General features: G+C 45.9%; 1 protein-coding gene across 2 annotated transcripts; it reads left to right on the forward strand.

Annotated features, from left to right (window-relative positions):
* The first annotated feature begins 88 nt into the window (after positions 1 to 88).
* Positions 89 to 13398, forward strand: LOC106648588 (alpha,alpha-trehalose-phosphate synthase [UDP-forming]). Of its 2 annotated transcripts, XM_014365584.2 has the most exons (7): positions 89 to 612; positions 7332 to 7437; positions 10261 to 10417; positions 10750 to 12026; positions 12113 to 12440; positions 12520 to 12813; positions 12893 to 13398. In XM_014365584.2, the coding sequence occupies exons 2-7, from the start codon at positions 7361 to 7363 to the stop codon at positions 13115 to 13117; spliced, it is 2358 nt and encodes a 785-aa protein (XP_014221070.1). In that variant the 5' UTR covers positions 89 to 612; positions 7332 to 7360; the 3' UTR covers positions 13118 to 13398. The 2 variants fall into 2 exon arrangements, with proteins under 2 accessions (XP_014221070.1, XP_014221069.1); XM_014365583.2 differs by lacking the exon at positions 89 to 612 and having other exon boundaries at positions 5065 to 7437.
* Positions 13399 to 14039: the final 641 nt, after the last annotated feature.

Below are 14039 nucleotides of genomic sequence, written 5' to 3' on the forward strand. Positions count from 1 at the left end.
GCGCCTACACACCTGTAAACAAAGTTGTTTCGCGCGCGCTCTCGACGCAGGTAGCGGAGCCCACGAATAATCGATCCGCGCAGCTTCTAAACGCCGCTGCTCGCTCGCTCGGCTCCCATGACATAAGCCAATAATAGCAAAAAGGTAAAACCGTGCGTGTTTGTGTGTTGGCGTGTGTGTCGGCGCATGCTATAACACATTATCTCATACAACGGCAGCGCGCACCTATATAAACATCATCGCTCATATACCTATATATTTGCGATCCGCACCGGCGAACGTTCCCGAAAGGTTTTGCGCCGTCTGCTCTGCTGCTGGCTGTCGTTGTGCAGCAGCAGCAACTCAGTATCCGTTCAAACACCTTTATTCGACGTTTAATCGTCGCATCGCCGCTCTTGAGCTTCGTCACGTTTCGCGTTGCAGCGACCCGTGTATATAGCCATCGATAAAAGTGCAATTGTGCTTTCTTGTGGTGCGAGTGTCAAATCATAGTGTAGTATACCTGCAAGATCAAAAAAACAACAACGACGAACGATCTACTCGCGTAGAGATAATTCGTGGAGTGCAGCTACTGAGCGCAGCAGCAGCAGCAGCCAAAGAATCCACTCATTTGTAAGTTTTATTTTTAATGTAATTTTCAGATGACTTTTCCGTCGAATTGGTACAAGTTTGGAATAAGAAATGCGAAAGTCCGTCCTCGAGGGGGTCATCGACGAGGTAATATAATATCGGACGGTGTGGCCGACGACAACGGTTAAGGATTTCAAAGTGCAGTATATAATAGCGACTAGGAGCTTTGAGAAGAGAACTTCAAACGACGAGCGAGACTCGCAATACATCGACACACGCACCAGAGAACTTTGAAGCTCGTAGCTTATAAGCAGCCGACAGCTCGCGATGCGAATATTATATATACGCATCTACGTGTGCGATATGCAGACCACTGCAGATTTACCCTCGCGGTCGTTTCCCGCCTCGACTGGAGCCGAGAGAGAGAGAGAGATAACTCGGAGCGAAATTTTATCTCTGCGTCAGCAACTATAATAAGTGTGTAACAAAAATTTACGACTCCTGCTTAAATGCGAATCCACGTGCACTCGAGTCTCGAAATATTTTATATAACCGGGAATTTTCGTTGGATGCAGGTCTCTTCGTAGAACGGTGCATAAATCACAAAGACGGAGCATTCATATCTATTCTATTAGACGGTGCGCGTGTCAATTTTTACATGTAGCGCCTAAACGTCATGACACGTATGTAATACAAGTCTTCCATCCAGCACGAGAATAATCTAGATAATTCAATTATAAGTTAAGAGTGCGTCAACGCGCGCGAGCGACGATATTTAATTAGAGCTGCCACCTCGTGTCCATTCAAATGAGCGGAAATTGCGGCGTCGGATACATAAGTACGCTCGATCATATCATCGGTAAATTTACAAAAGAGACGAGTCCAAGTTTCATCGAATGTAGTACAGAGTATAGCAAGGATTATAATGTAAAGTGACGCATCGGTGGAATATAGTTTCCACTCTTGGACACTACGATGGCTTGTTATTTTTCAATTATCTCTCGATTGCTCATTACATCGGTGAGCAGGTTCAACCTTCCCGCGCATAATTCACGCACTCTGCTTTGATTGCATTATTTTCACCCGCGCGACTTTAATGATCTTTGATCGATCACGAGCCTCGTCCGTATACGCGTGTAACCGCGGAAAACTTGGTTAATAATTTTACGCGCGAGAATTAGCCGCGTGCGTGCGGGGATATATTTACTTTTATATTTACGTAACGCACGGGCGCGCGGGAGGGACTATATGTTCAAAAATCGTCATCGAAATTGTAACTGTGTCAAAGTATTACGTGCCAAAATGATCTCTCTCTCTCTCTTTCTCTAGCCTCTATAGGATGACTCGGGTGCAGAATCGCCTCGACGTTGCTGTCGTAGTCGTAGCCGAGCGTAAACTCGCGCAAGATCGCTGATTAGAGCCAATCCTTGATATTTTTACGAGACGTCGAGTCTATTATTATATATGATGATGATCGGCGTTGACGAGCGAGCAAAAGCTTTAATATTATGTATCCGCGGTATAATGAATAATAATGCAAACGTAAATATTTACCACACTTATGAACTTTATCTGCTCTGCAACTTGAGATGGCAAAAGGCCAAAAAAAATCTCAAGACTTTTAACGACGACACGCGGAAGACTTATATTATACTTTCGCGAATAAAATCACGGTTTATCTCGACGGTACTTCTATATACATTGTACAGCTACAAACTATTACTATATATCCTACGCTTCGGCAATTTTCATTTACACTATCAAATCTTTATTTTCGAGATCCATTCCTTACTATCGAATTGAATGTGATGAATTGGCAGGATTGCTTGGCATCACAAAATATTTTTCATAATCAGTTAAATTATGGATATAGGTTTCTTCGAGCTGCGTACGATATAGTAACTATCGTGAAATACAATCGTATTCGGAGGCCTTGACATCAGCTGTTATTTACAAGCGAGGCATAAAATGTTTACCCGAGTAGCAAAGTTCTTGCCCGGTCAGACTTTGTTGTCGAGCTTAATTAATTGTAACTCTCTCTTATTCTCTCTCGCGAGAGCTCGCGAGCAATTGATAATCGAATATGCAAAAACCCAGACTGATTTTGATGTTGTTGAGACTACTATCGCTCACGTGGTTTCTACGACGATTTATCGCGTCACCTATAACAAATTAGGGTTTTCGGAGCGGGAAAAATTGATTAATATTTTGATTTGCAGAACGAAAAGAAGAGCAAAATAAGAGACGCGACACGAGGCAGCTATTTAACATTATATATTGCAATCTGTAGACGCTATCAGCAACACTATTGGCATATTCAGGCTCCCAATAGAGACGTATGATACACATAAACACATGGTAGATAATATAGCATAATGTAGTCTTCTCTCACACAATAATCAGGCCGAACGAATAATTTATGCCGATGTTATTTGAGTTTTTCCGTTTTTCCCTTTTTTCTCGTCATGAGAAAATGATCAACAATTATATTCTCTGCCTGCGAGAGTAATGTAAAGCGAGCGCAGTTATCGAAAAATGAATAACTTAATAGATAATGATTCCCATCGAGCTGTAACGTAGCGGGCACGTATAACGTTATTACTTCATTCGCATACATGGACTCGATCGTCCAAGTACACAGATTCGCAGTCGAGGTCGAAAATCGTGGAAACTTATTGAATCGCATGGAAAAAATAGGCGAAAATTTAGTGTAAGCCGCTGCAGCGAGCTTTGCACGAGTGCGGACTTGTCAACACGATCGCGGCACGACGCAAGCACGTGTCGAGCAGCCGCTCGACTCTGCTCCGCAGCTAGTCTTAGTCCATATCTCTCGGCATCGCAATTAACTATGTACCGATCCGCGACGTCATACATAATGCGGTTACATATTATATTATGCGCTCCGAGTCCGTGATATATCTGGAATATATGGAGGAGAGCTCGAGAGCTTACGAGTACGAAAAATGCAACCGATCGCGCGCGCACACAGGCTTGAGTTACTTACTGCACACACAACTATACTTTGTCAGCTGTACCCTGCATGTAGCTTCTTATTTCAATATGATCCCGCGCCGTATATTTGCCACCTTTGATGTGTCACATTGACACTGCTGCTGCTGCTGCGTCGCGTCGCGTATGATTGACAAGTTCTAATGCGCGATTTGGCTTTGACATTTTTCGTTTTCTAGATTTGTAAACAAAGCGGGTAGATTTGTGATCGCGCGTGGAGTTCACGTGCTCGTCTTATACAGAAGTATATTAATTCGAATCACCGCCGCTACAAAACCGTGTCCGAAAAATCTTATCGTCGAGATGGGCTCCTTTATAACAGATTATTGCAAAATCATTTTCTCGTTTCCGTAATAACTTCGCATCTGACACGCACCAACTGACTGACTACCTCATGATGAAGTTTATATGCATCGCATGGCTCGCGATCGGCCGTTGGTAAAAAATGTCCAATACGTCTAAAGTTAAAAAGATTCATTACATGTTTACGTTTTCAAGTATTGACAATAGAAATTCATTAGAGCAGAAAAGACAAATTTTGAAAGATATTTCGTTGACAATTTCGGTCCCAATTATTATTTCGAACACGAGCAAAAAAAGGGAAAACCCACGTTTGATTGCGGCAATTTCTCTATTTTACAAATTTGATCCATTTCTATGAAGATATAATCTTAGAGACTGTATTAATTTTTTTCATCTTGTATTTTTATGCGAAAACGCAGCATCATTGATACCGCTATCATTTATCCGGCTCCTACTAGATTCATGTGGTTTTAAATATTATCGTCGAAAGTGATTAGAATTATTTTAAACGATGTTGTAACACACATTGGCCGACGTTGACGGCATACATTTTGGACTTTACCTCGATGACGTGCTCCTCGCAGGCCATCCGACGATGGCTAGAAATTGTTTGTCGCGAAATTTTGCTCAGGAACCCGAGAGCCCGAGAAAACGCGACGCTATCTCGAGCTGATTTCAATAGTAAAACGTAGTATAAACGTAGAGCGTATGCATAAGGCCTCGAGTGACATTGGCTCTGCGTTTGCCCTCGAAGAAGAGATCCTGTGACACAATATCGTTTTGCGCGTTGTTCGAAAACTTTGCGTCGTTTCGAATCGGTAGCGAACTCGGATGTATTTCGTTTCACACGCGCGTGAAAATCAGGTACGATGTTGTCTTTTTTTTTCATGCTCCATAAAACTTTTATCATCTCGAGCCTAGTCCGATTGACGCATTTGCTCGTTGGTCTTGGCCAATCCGAAAAGAGGCTATCTCGATCGTTGTCACCTAGAAAAGCAAAACAGTTGTAATCATCATATTTAGGGGGCCACTCGTAACGAGAGTAAGAGAGAGAGAGAGAAAAACTAGCTTTGAGTTTTTGAAGCAAAGCATCACAAATAAACAGGTTGTCATCGCGGGTTGAATTATTAATCGGTCGTAAAAACGCGACGCTTGAAGAAAAAGCTTCGATAGAATTATATATCATTTTGCAATCGGTATAATATAATACGTAATCGCAGCGAGAAGTCTGTTGACTCTATTGAGCCTTGTTGCGTCTGTGCAAACACAAAATAATACTCGCTGTGCGAGCGAACGAGCGCGACTTTATCGCGTCAAAACTTTGCCGCTTCCAGATCATCGAGACACATGATCCAACCTGCGAGCTACGCTGCATATACGAGTCGATGAAGCAAATCATAAATTGTAATTTGACAACCAAACGAAAAGGTAGCCGAGGGAAAATGAATCGTTTCAATCAGTCAGGAGTTGGTTATTATCGAAAATAAAAGCCGACGATGCAAAACGTCGAGTGGTTTATTATTGTTGGTCGATTGTAAAAATTACTCCATCGACAAGAGACGAAAGAGACGGTGGAAATTAAAAGCGGCCGAGTTAGAGAAGGGTCATTGCTCAAAGCGAAAAAAAAAAGAAAATCATGCTATCGCCGACGACGATGCTGCGCCGATGAGGCAAGGTAGTCGTCACACGATGCGCCACAGCCATTGCATCGCGATCGCGAGAGCCGCGCGGGGGCATTTCAGCGAGAGAAGATCGGCTTTCCTCGGGCGAACAAGAAGAAGTAGAAGAAGAGCCTCCCGCTCCGCGAGCTCGAAGATAAACACCGTAGTCACGAGCGAGTGAGAAAGAGTGAGAAGGAATCTGGAAAAAGGAGGAGAAGCGAGATATATTGTTGTAAAGACGAATTAATATTCTCGCTGTATCGCGAGCTCGTGTGTGTGGGTTTTCGATTGTAAAATAAGCAACGCGAGCCGCGATAACCCCGTTGGCGTGTACAGCAAGTGCATTCATCCTTTTTTCACCCCAACGTTTTTTTTCGAGCTTGCCGCCGATGGCCCTCCTCCTCCTCCTCCTCCTCCTTCTCTCGTTCGATCGTTTACTCGCGTTATACATGTATTATATGACACGCGGGTGAAAAGGTCAAAAGTCCCAGAAGCAACTGCGAACGCAAATATTCTCTATAGTCTTTCTCTCTTTATTTCTTCATCGTCGCTCTCTTTGCCTCGATTGCGGGTTTTCGCGCATATAAGCAGCTTCGGGGAGATTGATATAACACAGCGTACTGGTTCATTGATAAGCCAAAAGTCTGTCTGTGTGTGTGCATACGAGAAAGAGTAAGCGAGGAGAGAGAGAAAAGAGGCAAAGATAGGGGATATGACGTTTTTTTGACGCGAAAGCGCATATCGAGGGATCGTCGTAAGAAATCGGCGTAACGCACAATCACACGGGCAAAGTTCGTCTAGACCGGTGGGTGTCAAGAAGCTGCCTCTCTCTCTCTCTCTCTCTTTCTTTCTCTTTCGAGCTCCTCCAGTTTCGGCCTCTGTCCTACGACGCTACATCGACGGTCGCCGATCAATCAGTCAGTCGGTCTCTCGAGTCCAATCGTCGACTACACGCACCTTCTCGGCAGCGAATCTCGAGCAGCAGCTTTTCGGACTACTTGTTGGATCCCCACTTTTCGTCGCGCTCGCGCCTACTAGCCATCCATAGAGATCTACCAGAGCAGAGGCAGGCAGGCGACGACAAATCATACTCGCTCTAAAAAAAAAGCGCAAAAAGCAAAAAATGGGCATCTAGAAATAGAGAAACACAGAAGTGGTGGAATACATAATACACACGTATACGCGCAAAGTCGCGCACAGATCGGCATATCGGCGTTTCTTCTTGTGCGTAGATAAAGATTGGCTGCATGCAGTCAATAGATATCATTACGGAAGGCTCGACGGCGTCGTTGGTCGCGGTTATAAAAGAGCGCGGCGCCGGCGGCGAGAGTCAGATAATCAAGCAGGCCAAGACGGAAGAAGATCTGAAACTAGGCAAGAGCAACGACGACAACAACAACCAAGACGACGAGGCCAAACTCGCCAAAAAGAAGCAGCAGCAAGAAGCGACGGAGCAGCGACCGAGTGGTCTTCAGGATTGCAAAGTGTCGCAGGAGTCGTTGAATCGAGCTCTGTCCTGCTCGTTCACGTTAGCCGCGCGAGCTGCCAATGTCGGCAGCAGCAGCAGCAGTGTGAGTAGCAGTAGCAATAACAGAAAGCACGTGGCGCACCAGCACGCCAACAGCCTCAACAGGAAGATACAGCAGCTGACGGTGCAGTCGAGCAGCGCGAGCGGCGGCGATCTCACCCCCAACAAGGAGGACTTTCGCATTCTATTCCAATCCAAGTACCTGTTCGACGTCAACAGCAACAACTGCTGCAATAATTACAACAACATGTCCGGCACAGAGTCGCGCAGCTACAGCTCCTCGGGCAGCATGATCGTCGTCAGCAACCGGCTGCCCTTCGTCCTCAAGAGGAACGATCTCAGCGGCAAGCTCGAGCGCAAGGCCAGGTAAGAAAAAGCTCCATATCTCACTCTCAGCTTTCATCTCGATTTACTCGAGCTTTCAAGCTCTCCGGTCTATACTCGCGAGCGATTCGGCCTCGATCTAGCTCACAAAAGTGCATTTTGTCATCGATCCGTTGAAAGAGTCATTCGCATGAATGTTTCTTTTCTTTTCTTTCGTCGAAGAAAAAGCGCACCAAGGTTTACATCAACAAAAGAACACAGTCAAAATAAAAAAAAGTGTCGCTATTAGTCGCACGTATAAAAGTCTCGATCGCGACTTCCGAGATGAAAACAAATCGTCGTCGTCGCGAGCTAAGAAACACGTGAGAGAGTGATGCAACGCACCGCGCATTCGACCGCAGAGAGCGAGAGAAAATCGACGCGAGCTAGCCGCGAGTCGCCGAGTCAAGTGTAAGGTGAAGGTAATCGCTCTCGAGGTTCGCGAGCTCTGCATACGGCTGTAATACATAATTGGCGCGTTCGTTTCGCGCCGCGCGGCGGCGGCTGCTGCTGCTGTTTTTTTTGCGCACGCACTTTTCTTTCTCGTCGACGATCGCGACCAAAACCACGCGATTGTTTTTTTCTTTCTCGCGCCGAGACTACGTGTGCGCGATCGAATTATTGCCTTTTCTTAATGCATGAAAAGTATAAGCGACGCATTATCTCGGCGTACAATATCCTGACGAGCCAGAGCGAGAGTCGGGGCGCGCTCGGTCATGCAAATCGCCGCGAAACATGTAAACATCATCATCAGTAGCCGATACGAGAACGCATCATCATCGACGGATTTTACAGACCAGCTCGGGCTCGATAAGACTGTAATCTTTTTTCTGTTGCTGTACCTACGTGCGCGAACCGTGTTAGTTTTGATTTTCTTTACATTTTTATCGTGTTTGTGTCTCTATCGAAAAACAATATTAAATACGCGCGCCAATTTCCCGCCACATTTCATAATATTCTTAACGCTTTCGACTTAAAACTATACTCTACTCGCATCCTTATCGTGGCGCGATCTTTTCGATACTAATATTCAGCTAAATTTTTTTGCACTTTCTCGTCGAATACGAGATTAGTTTTATAAAAGAATTCTAAGCCTAATATTTTCATTGAGATCTTGAAAACTCGTACATTTGGAGTAAAAATTAACGAGAAAAAAGCACGTCAAAATAATGCAAGTTATTTGGAACATCGCGTGTACACGTACACACGAACGTGTCGGGAGGGGATTTTTAAACGCAATGTGATTTATCGAAAAACAGACAGCGCGCCGCCTTTGGCAGATATCTCTGGAAGACGCTTCGCAAAGCTCTCTTCTTCTCTCCTCCTCCTCCTCTTCTTCTTCTTTTTTCAGTCCGCATTTTTCAATAATCAGTATGTCGAAAGAAACTTTTGACGCGATAAGATATGTACACTCATAAACAATGATCGTTGTTGCTCCAAACAATTTTTTTTTAACAGCATCGAATTGCCTCGTTGAAATTCAATTAGAGCGGTATATTTTCCAACCTGCGCTTCGGCATCGCGTAAAATGTATTCAAGTTCTGGCTTTTCTCAAAAAAGTTTCGATCGAAATCGATGCAGTCGCGGCTTTATTATCCGATTATGCAAGAATTTTACAGTTAATGTGGCTAATTTTACGACGTCTCGTTCTCTATCGTTCGCGAAGGAGCTTAAAAAGATGACATGTTCGAAGCGACACTGCCTAAAAATAGGGAAATGAACGCCGATAAAATTGAAAAAAGTAGCAGCGCTCGTACACTTGTACACACGTTTAAGTGCAATAAGGAAGTAAAGGCCAAATACGTATTTGCACCGGGAGTGTGGACAGGAGTCTTAGTCGTAGTCGTGATTTTTTTTTCGCGCGAAATATCTACACGCAAGGTCGATCGTGTCTATCACGTGCTGCGCGTACGCTACGCTGCAGGGAGAGATATAAACGCATACAAGTGCATTATAGGCCGTCGAATCTAAACGATACCGTTATTAGTGCGAATTAATGAGATGTATTATTCCTCTCTAAGCACGAGTACGCGTTATGGCAATTGTGTGTACGTCTGAAAATTTTTTTGCTGAAAATCCGAGACGAACACACAACATCGGCACACGTGATAAATGCATGTCGACGCTGCTGCTGTTGCTGCCGATCCGTTGCTCTCGATACATGTGCCGAACTAATGATCTCGCTCGTGCTGCGCTACATATCTCCGCTGTATTGGACGTCAATGTTTCGGGAAACGACCTTAAAGAGCAATGATGAAATCACAATTCGTACGCGAGGTCGATTCGATACTATGTTATACAAAGATCTGCAGGCCGTGTACGAGAAAAACGTTACGTGAATTTTTATCAGCGGCACTTGCGTAAAAAGTCTACAGCAGGCTAAACATTTTCGAGCCCGATGTCTTTATTTAGATGTGTTAGCGGAAATTGCGCTCGACGATCGGCTCGGCCAATTTCACTTATCGTTTGCAGTGTGTATCATAATCCGAAAGCGACTCCAAACGGGGTGAGCTTTAATCTAAAGAGACTTTGATCGTGTCCTACTTTAGGGGGAGAAGAAGAAGACGCGCTACTATATGCTCTCGCCCCGGCTTATCACCAACGACACATTAATTTTTCACAACGTAATGTAACGTTATTATCCCATGAGAAAAAGAAAAACGGTCCAATAACTACCGCAGCATCATCGTCACCTCATGATCTTTATGAAACGTTTAAATGATTTTTACAGCCGCGAGCAATAAATTAAATACAGACATATAATGAATTTTCTTCTTCCTGATCTCGCTCGTACGTGTAATGTAAACTGTTATTGATTTGCTTCAGCGCCGGGGGTTTGGTGACTGCCGTCGCCCCGGTCGTCATCAATGGAAATGGCATCTGGGTCGGCTGGCCGGGTATGCACATGGACAACCCCAACGAGCAGATACCCGAGTCCGATCCCACCGACCGTACCCCCACGGCTGGACTCTTATCCAAAAAGGTACGTATACGAGATATGCGTGGACATTAGTCATTCACTTTTTTTGCTCGTTTACTATATACACAAGAGTCGCTGCTGTTTATCTCGAGCGAGAGGTCACAAAGTTCATGTCGCGCAGCTCTCGTCTTTTTTTTTCTTTATACATTCATCGAAATAATGTCACGCGTGTTTGATTACAGACGTCGACGTCATCTTTCTTATATTAATTTCCCATTATTATCTCGACTTCGGCCGAATGAAAAAGCGAGATGTAATTGTTCGATCGTTAAATTTCACACGTATGCAGTCGAACGAATGTTTTTCTTGACGATGCTCCCCCGAATCGGTTGCAGGTAGTAGCGGTGCACGTTGAGCCGACGGTCTTTGACTCGTACTACAACGGCTGCTGCAACGGCACGTTCTGGCCGCTGTTCCACTCGATGCCCGACCGGGCGACCTTCATCGCGGACCACTGGAAGGCCTACAGCACCGTGAACGAGGAGTTCGCCGCCAAGACCGTGAACGCCCTCGAGATGATCCACAAGGAGCAGGCGGGCCAGGTCAGTGGCACCCCCCTCGTCTGGGTCCACGACTACCACCTCATGCTCTGCGCCAACTGGATCCGCCAGGCCGCCGACGAGAAGAACCTCAAGCTCAAGCTGGGCTTCTTCCTGCACATCCCCTTCCCGCCCTGGGACATATTCCGGCTGTTCCCCTGGGCCGACGAGATCCTCCAGGGCATGCTGGGCTGCGACATGGTCGGCTTCCACATCCAGGACTACTGTCTGAACTTTGTCGACTGCTGCCAGCGCAGCCTGGGCTGTCGGGTCGACCGCAAGAATCTGCTGGTCGAGCACGGGGGTCGCACGGTGCGCGTCCGCCCGCTGCCCATCGGCATACCCTTCGACCGGTTCGTCTCCCTCGCGGAAACGGCGCCCAAGGTCATGTCGACGAATCTCAAGATCGTCCTGGGGGTCGATCGACTGGACTACACCAAGGGCCTGGTGCACCGGCTCAAGGCCTTCGAGATGCTGCTGGAGAAGCACCCCGAGCACCGGGAGCAGGTGACCCTGCTGCAGATCGCCGTGCCGTCGCGCACCGACGTCCGCGAGTATCAGGACCTGAAGCTGGAGATCGACCAGCTGATCGGCAGCATCAACGGCCGCTTCACCACGCCCAACTGGTCGCCCATACGCTACATCTACGGCTGCGTCAGTCAGGACGAGCTGGCGGCCTTCTACAGGGACGCCGCCGTGGCCCTGGTCACTCCGCTGCGCGACGGCATGAACCTCGTCGCCAAGGAGTTCGTCGCCTGTCAGATCAACACCCCACCCGGTGTGCTGATCGTCTCGCCGTTCGCCGGCGCCGGCGAGATGATGCACGAGGCCCTCATATGCAACCCCTACGAGATCGACGACGCCGCCGAGGTCATACACAGGGCCCTGACCATGCCCGAGGACGAGCGTACCCTCCGAATGAACCACCTGCGCAGACGCGAACGAATCTACGACGTCAATCACTGGATGAAGTCCTTCCTGCAGGTCATGGGCTCGCTGGAGGAGCGCGACTCGGTCGGTGCCACGGTCATGCAGCCCGTCACTATGGACGACTTTGACGATTATTTGAGCAAGTAGGTGCAGTCGCCCTACCCTATACTGACTTGCCTGTTAAAGGAAGGAAAGAAAATATAACGCGACTGATTTTCTCCACCCACAGATACATCGGTGACAATCACAAATTAGCCTTACTGTTGGATTACGACGGAACCCTGGCGCCCATCGCCACGCATCCCGATCTCGCGATTCTGCCCCTCGAGACGAAGAACGTCCTCCAGAGGCTGTCCAATCTCCCGGACGTCTACATAGCCATCATCTCCGGCAGAAACGTCAACAACGTCAAGTCCATGGTAGGTATCGAGGGCATCACCTACGCCGGCAATCACGGCCTGGAGATTCTGCACCCGGACGGCAGCAAGTTCGTCCATCCGATGCCGGCCGTCTTCGAGAGCAAAGTCGCCAGCCTCATGCAGGCCCTGCAGGATCAGGTAAATTATACGCTTGCAAATAATATCGAGCGATCGAATCGTTATCTTATTTTTTTTTTTTTCCTTACCTTTTCCGCAGCTGTGCAAAGATGGAGCTTGGGTGGAGAACAAGGGTGCCCTCTTGACCTTCCATTATCGCGAGACGCCCATGGAGCGTAGACCACAGATGGTGGAGCAGGCCAAGAAGCTGATCGAGGAGACGGGCTTCAAGGCCTGCGCGGCCCATTGCGCCTTGGAGGCTAAGCCGCCCGTCGAGTGGAACAAGGGCCGAGCCTCCATTTACATTTTGCGCACGGCTTTCGGGCTCGACTGGAGCGAGAGGATTCGGATAATTTACGCCGGCGATGACAACACCGACGAGGACGCCATGAAGGTGAGCGAAGACGATTATTAGGCTCGTTATTATATAGTCCGCACGCGAAGAACGTTCATTAATCCATCTCCTTGTTCAGGCTCTCAAAGGTATGGCCGCGACATTCCGCGTGGCTTCGTCGCACATCATACGCACGTCGGCGGAGCGTCGCCTGCCGAGCACCGACTCGGTCCTCACGATGCTCAAGTGGGTCGAGAGGCACTTGAGCCGCCGCAAGCCGCGCAACCACCACGACAACTCCTCGAAATTTCGTCGGGCTCAATCCGGTATTACTATGGAAATGTCTTTCACCCAGACCACGTAACAGACATCGCACTCTCCCCGACTTTCATTGTCTTAGATAATGACATCCTTTTACTTTTTACCCCTCTTACTTTGTAATCCGTAGGCGACGTCAATGAATATCATGACTATCGTATTTGTTAAAGCAATTTTTTTTGTATTTATAAGAGAATGCCGAGAGCCGCATGTAATCGATTACCTTTTTCTGACACGATTCTCAAACGACACGTATCAGAAGTACGAGTGTTTGATTTTCATAAAAATCAAATGTCAATTACCTTTAGAAATAATTTTAATTTTAATGATTCATAGAGTCTGTTGTTAGCACAAAAACAAAAAAATAAACTAGCGTGATACCAAAAAAAAACATACGTATTTTATAATGATATTCTAAAATAAAAAAAATTTTCAACTTCAAAGCTATTTTCTAATGCCATATTTGCGACTCTAAAAATACATTTGTTTCTTTACATTAATGTTGACCTATGATAATTCATATACTAAACCCTTTCTTTTTTTCAAGAAAACAAAACAATACAAATTGAATACACATTATACCAGTTTGAAACTTTATATTCCAGTGTCTAGAACCAAGAAAAATTATATTTAAAGAAAAGTCATTGACATGCAAACGAAAACTATTTGTGGACGAACAAAAAAATCAAACTAAATAAGGAAAAAATTGATTTTCAATTGCATGAAAATGATTAGCGTTGAATTTTAAATAGCGTAGACTAATTTTATATTCTTTGAATTCAACTTAAACTCATTGCTTAAGTTATGCCAAAACTTTTATACAAATACCGTTTTATTGTTTTGCATAAACGGTTGTATTTCATTATAATAACACACATTTTTAGAGTTTATCTGTTATCTAAAAGCTAGAGTGACAAATTACTACGTGATGAGTATTTCCCGTACTTATAATGAATAGTACGATTAAT

The sequence above is a fragment of the Trichogramma pretiosum genome, unplaced genomic scaffold (genome assembly GCF_000599845.2).
Source record: "Trichogramma pretiosum strain Unisexual culture from Peru unplaced genomic scaffold, Tpre_2.0 scaffold69, whole genome shotgun sequence".
In the NCBI taxonomy this organism is placed as follows: domain Eukaryota; kingdom Metazoa; phylum Arthropoda; class Insecta; order Hymenoptera; family Trichogrammatidae; genus Trichogramma; species Trichogramma pretiosum.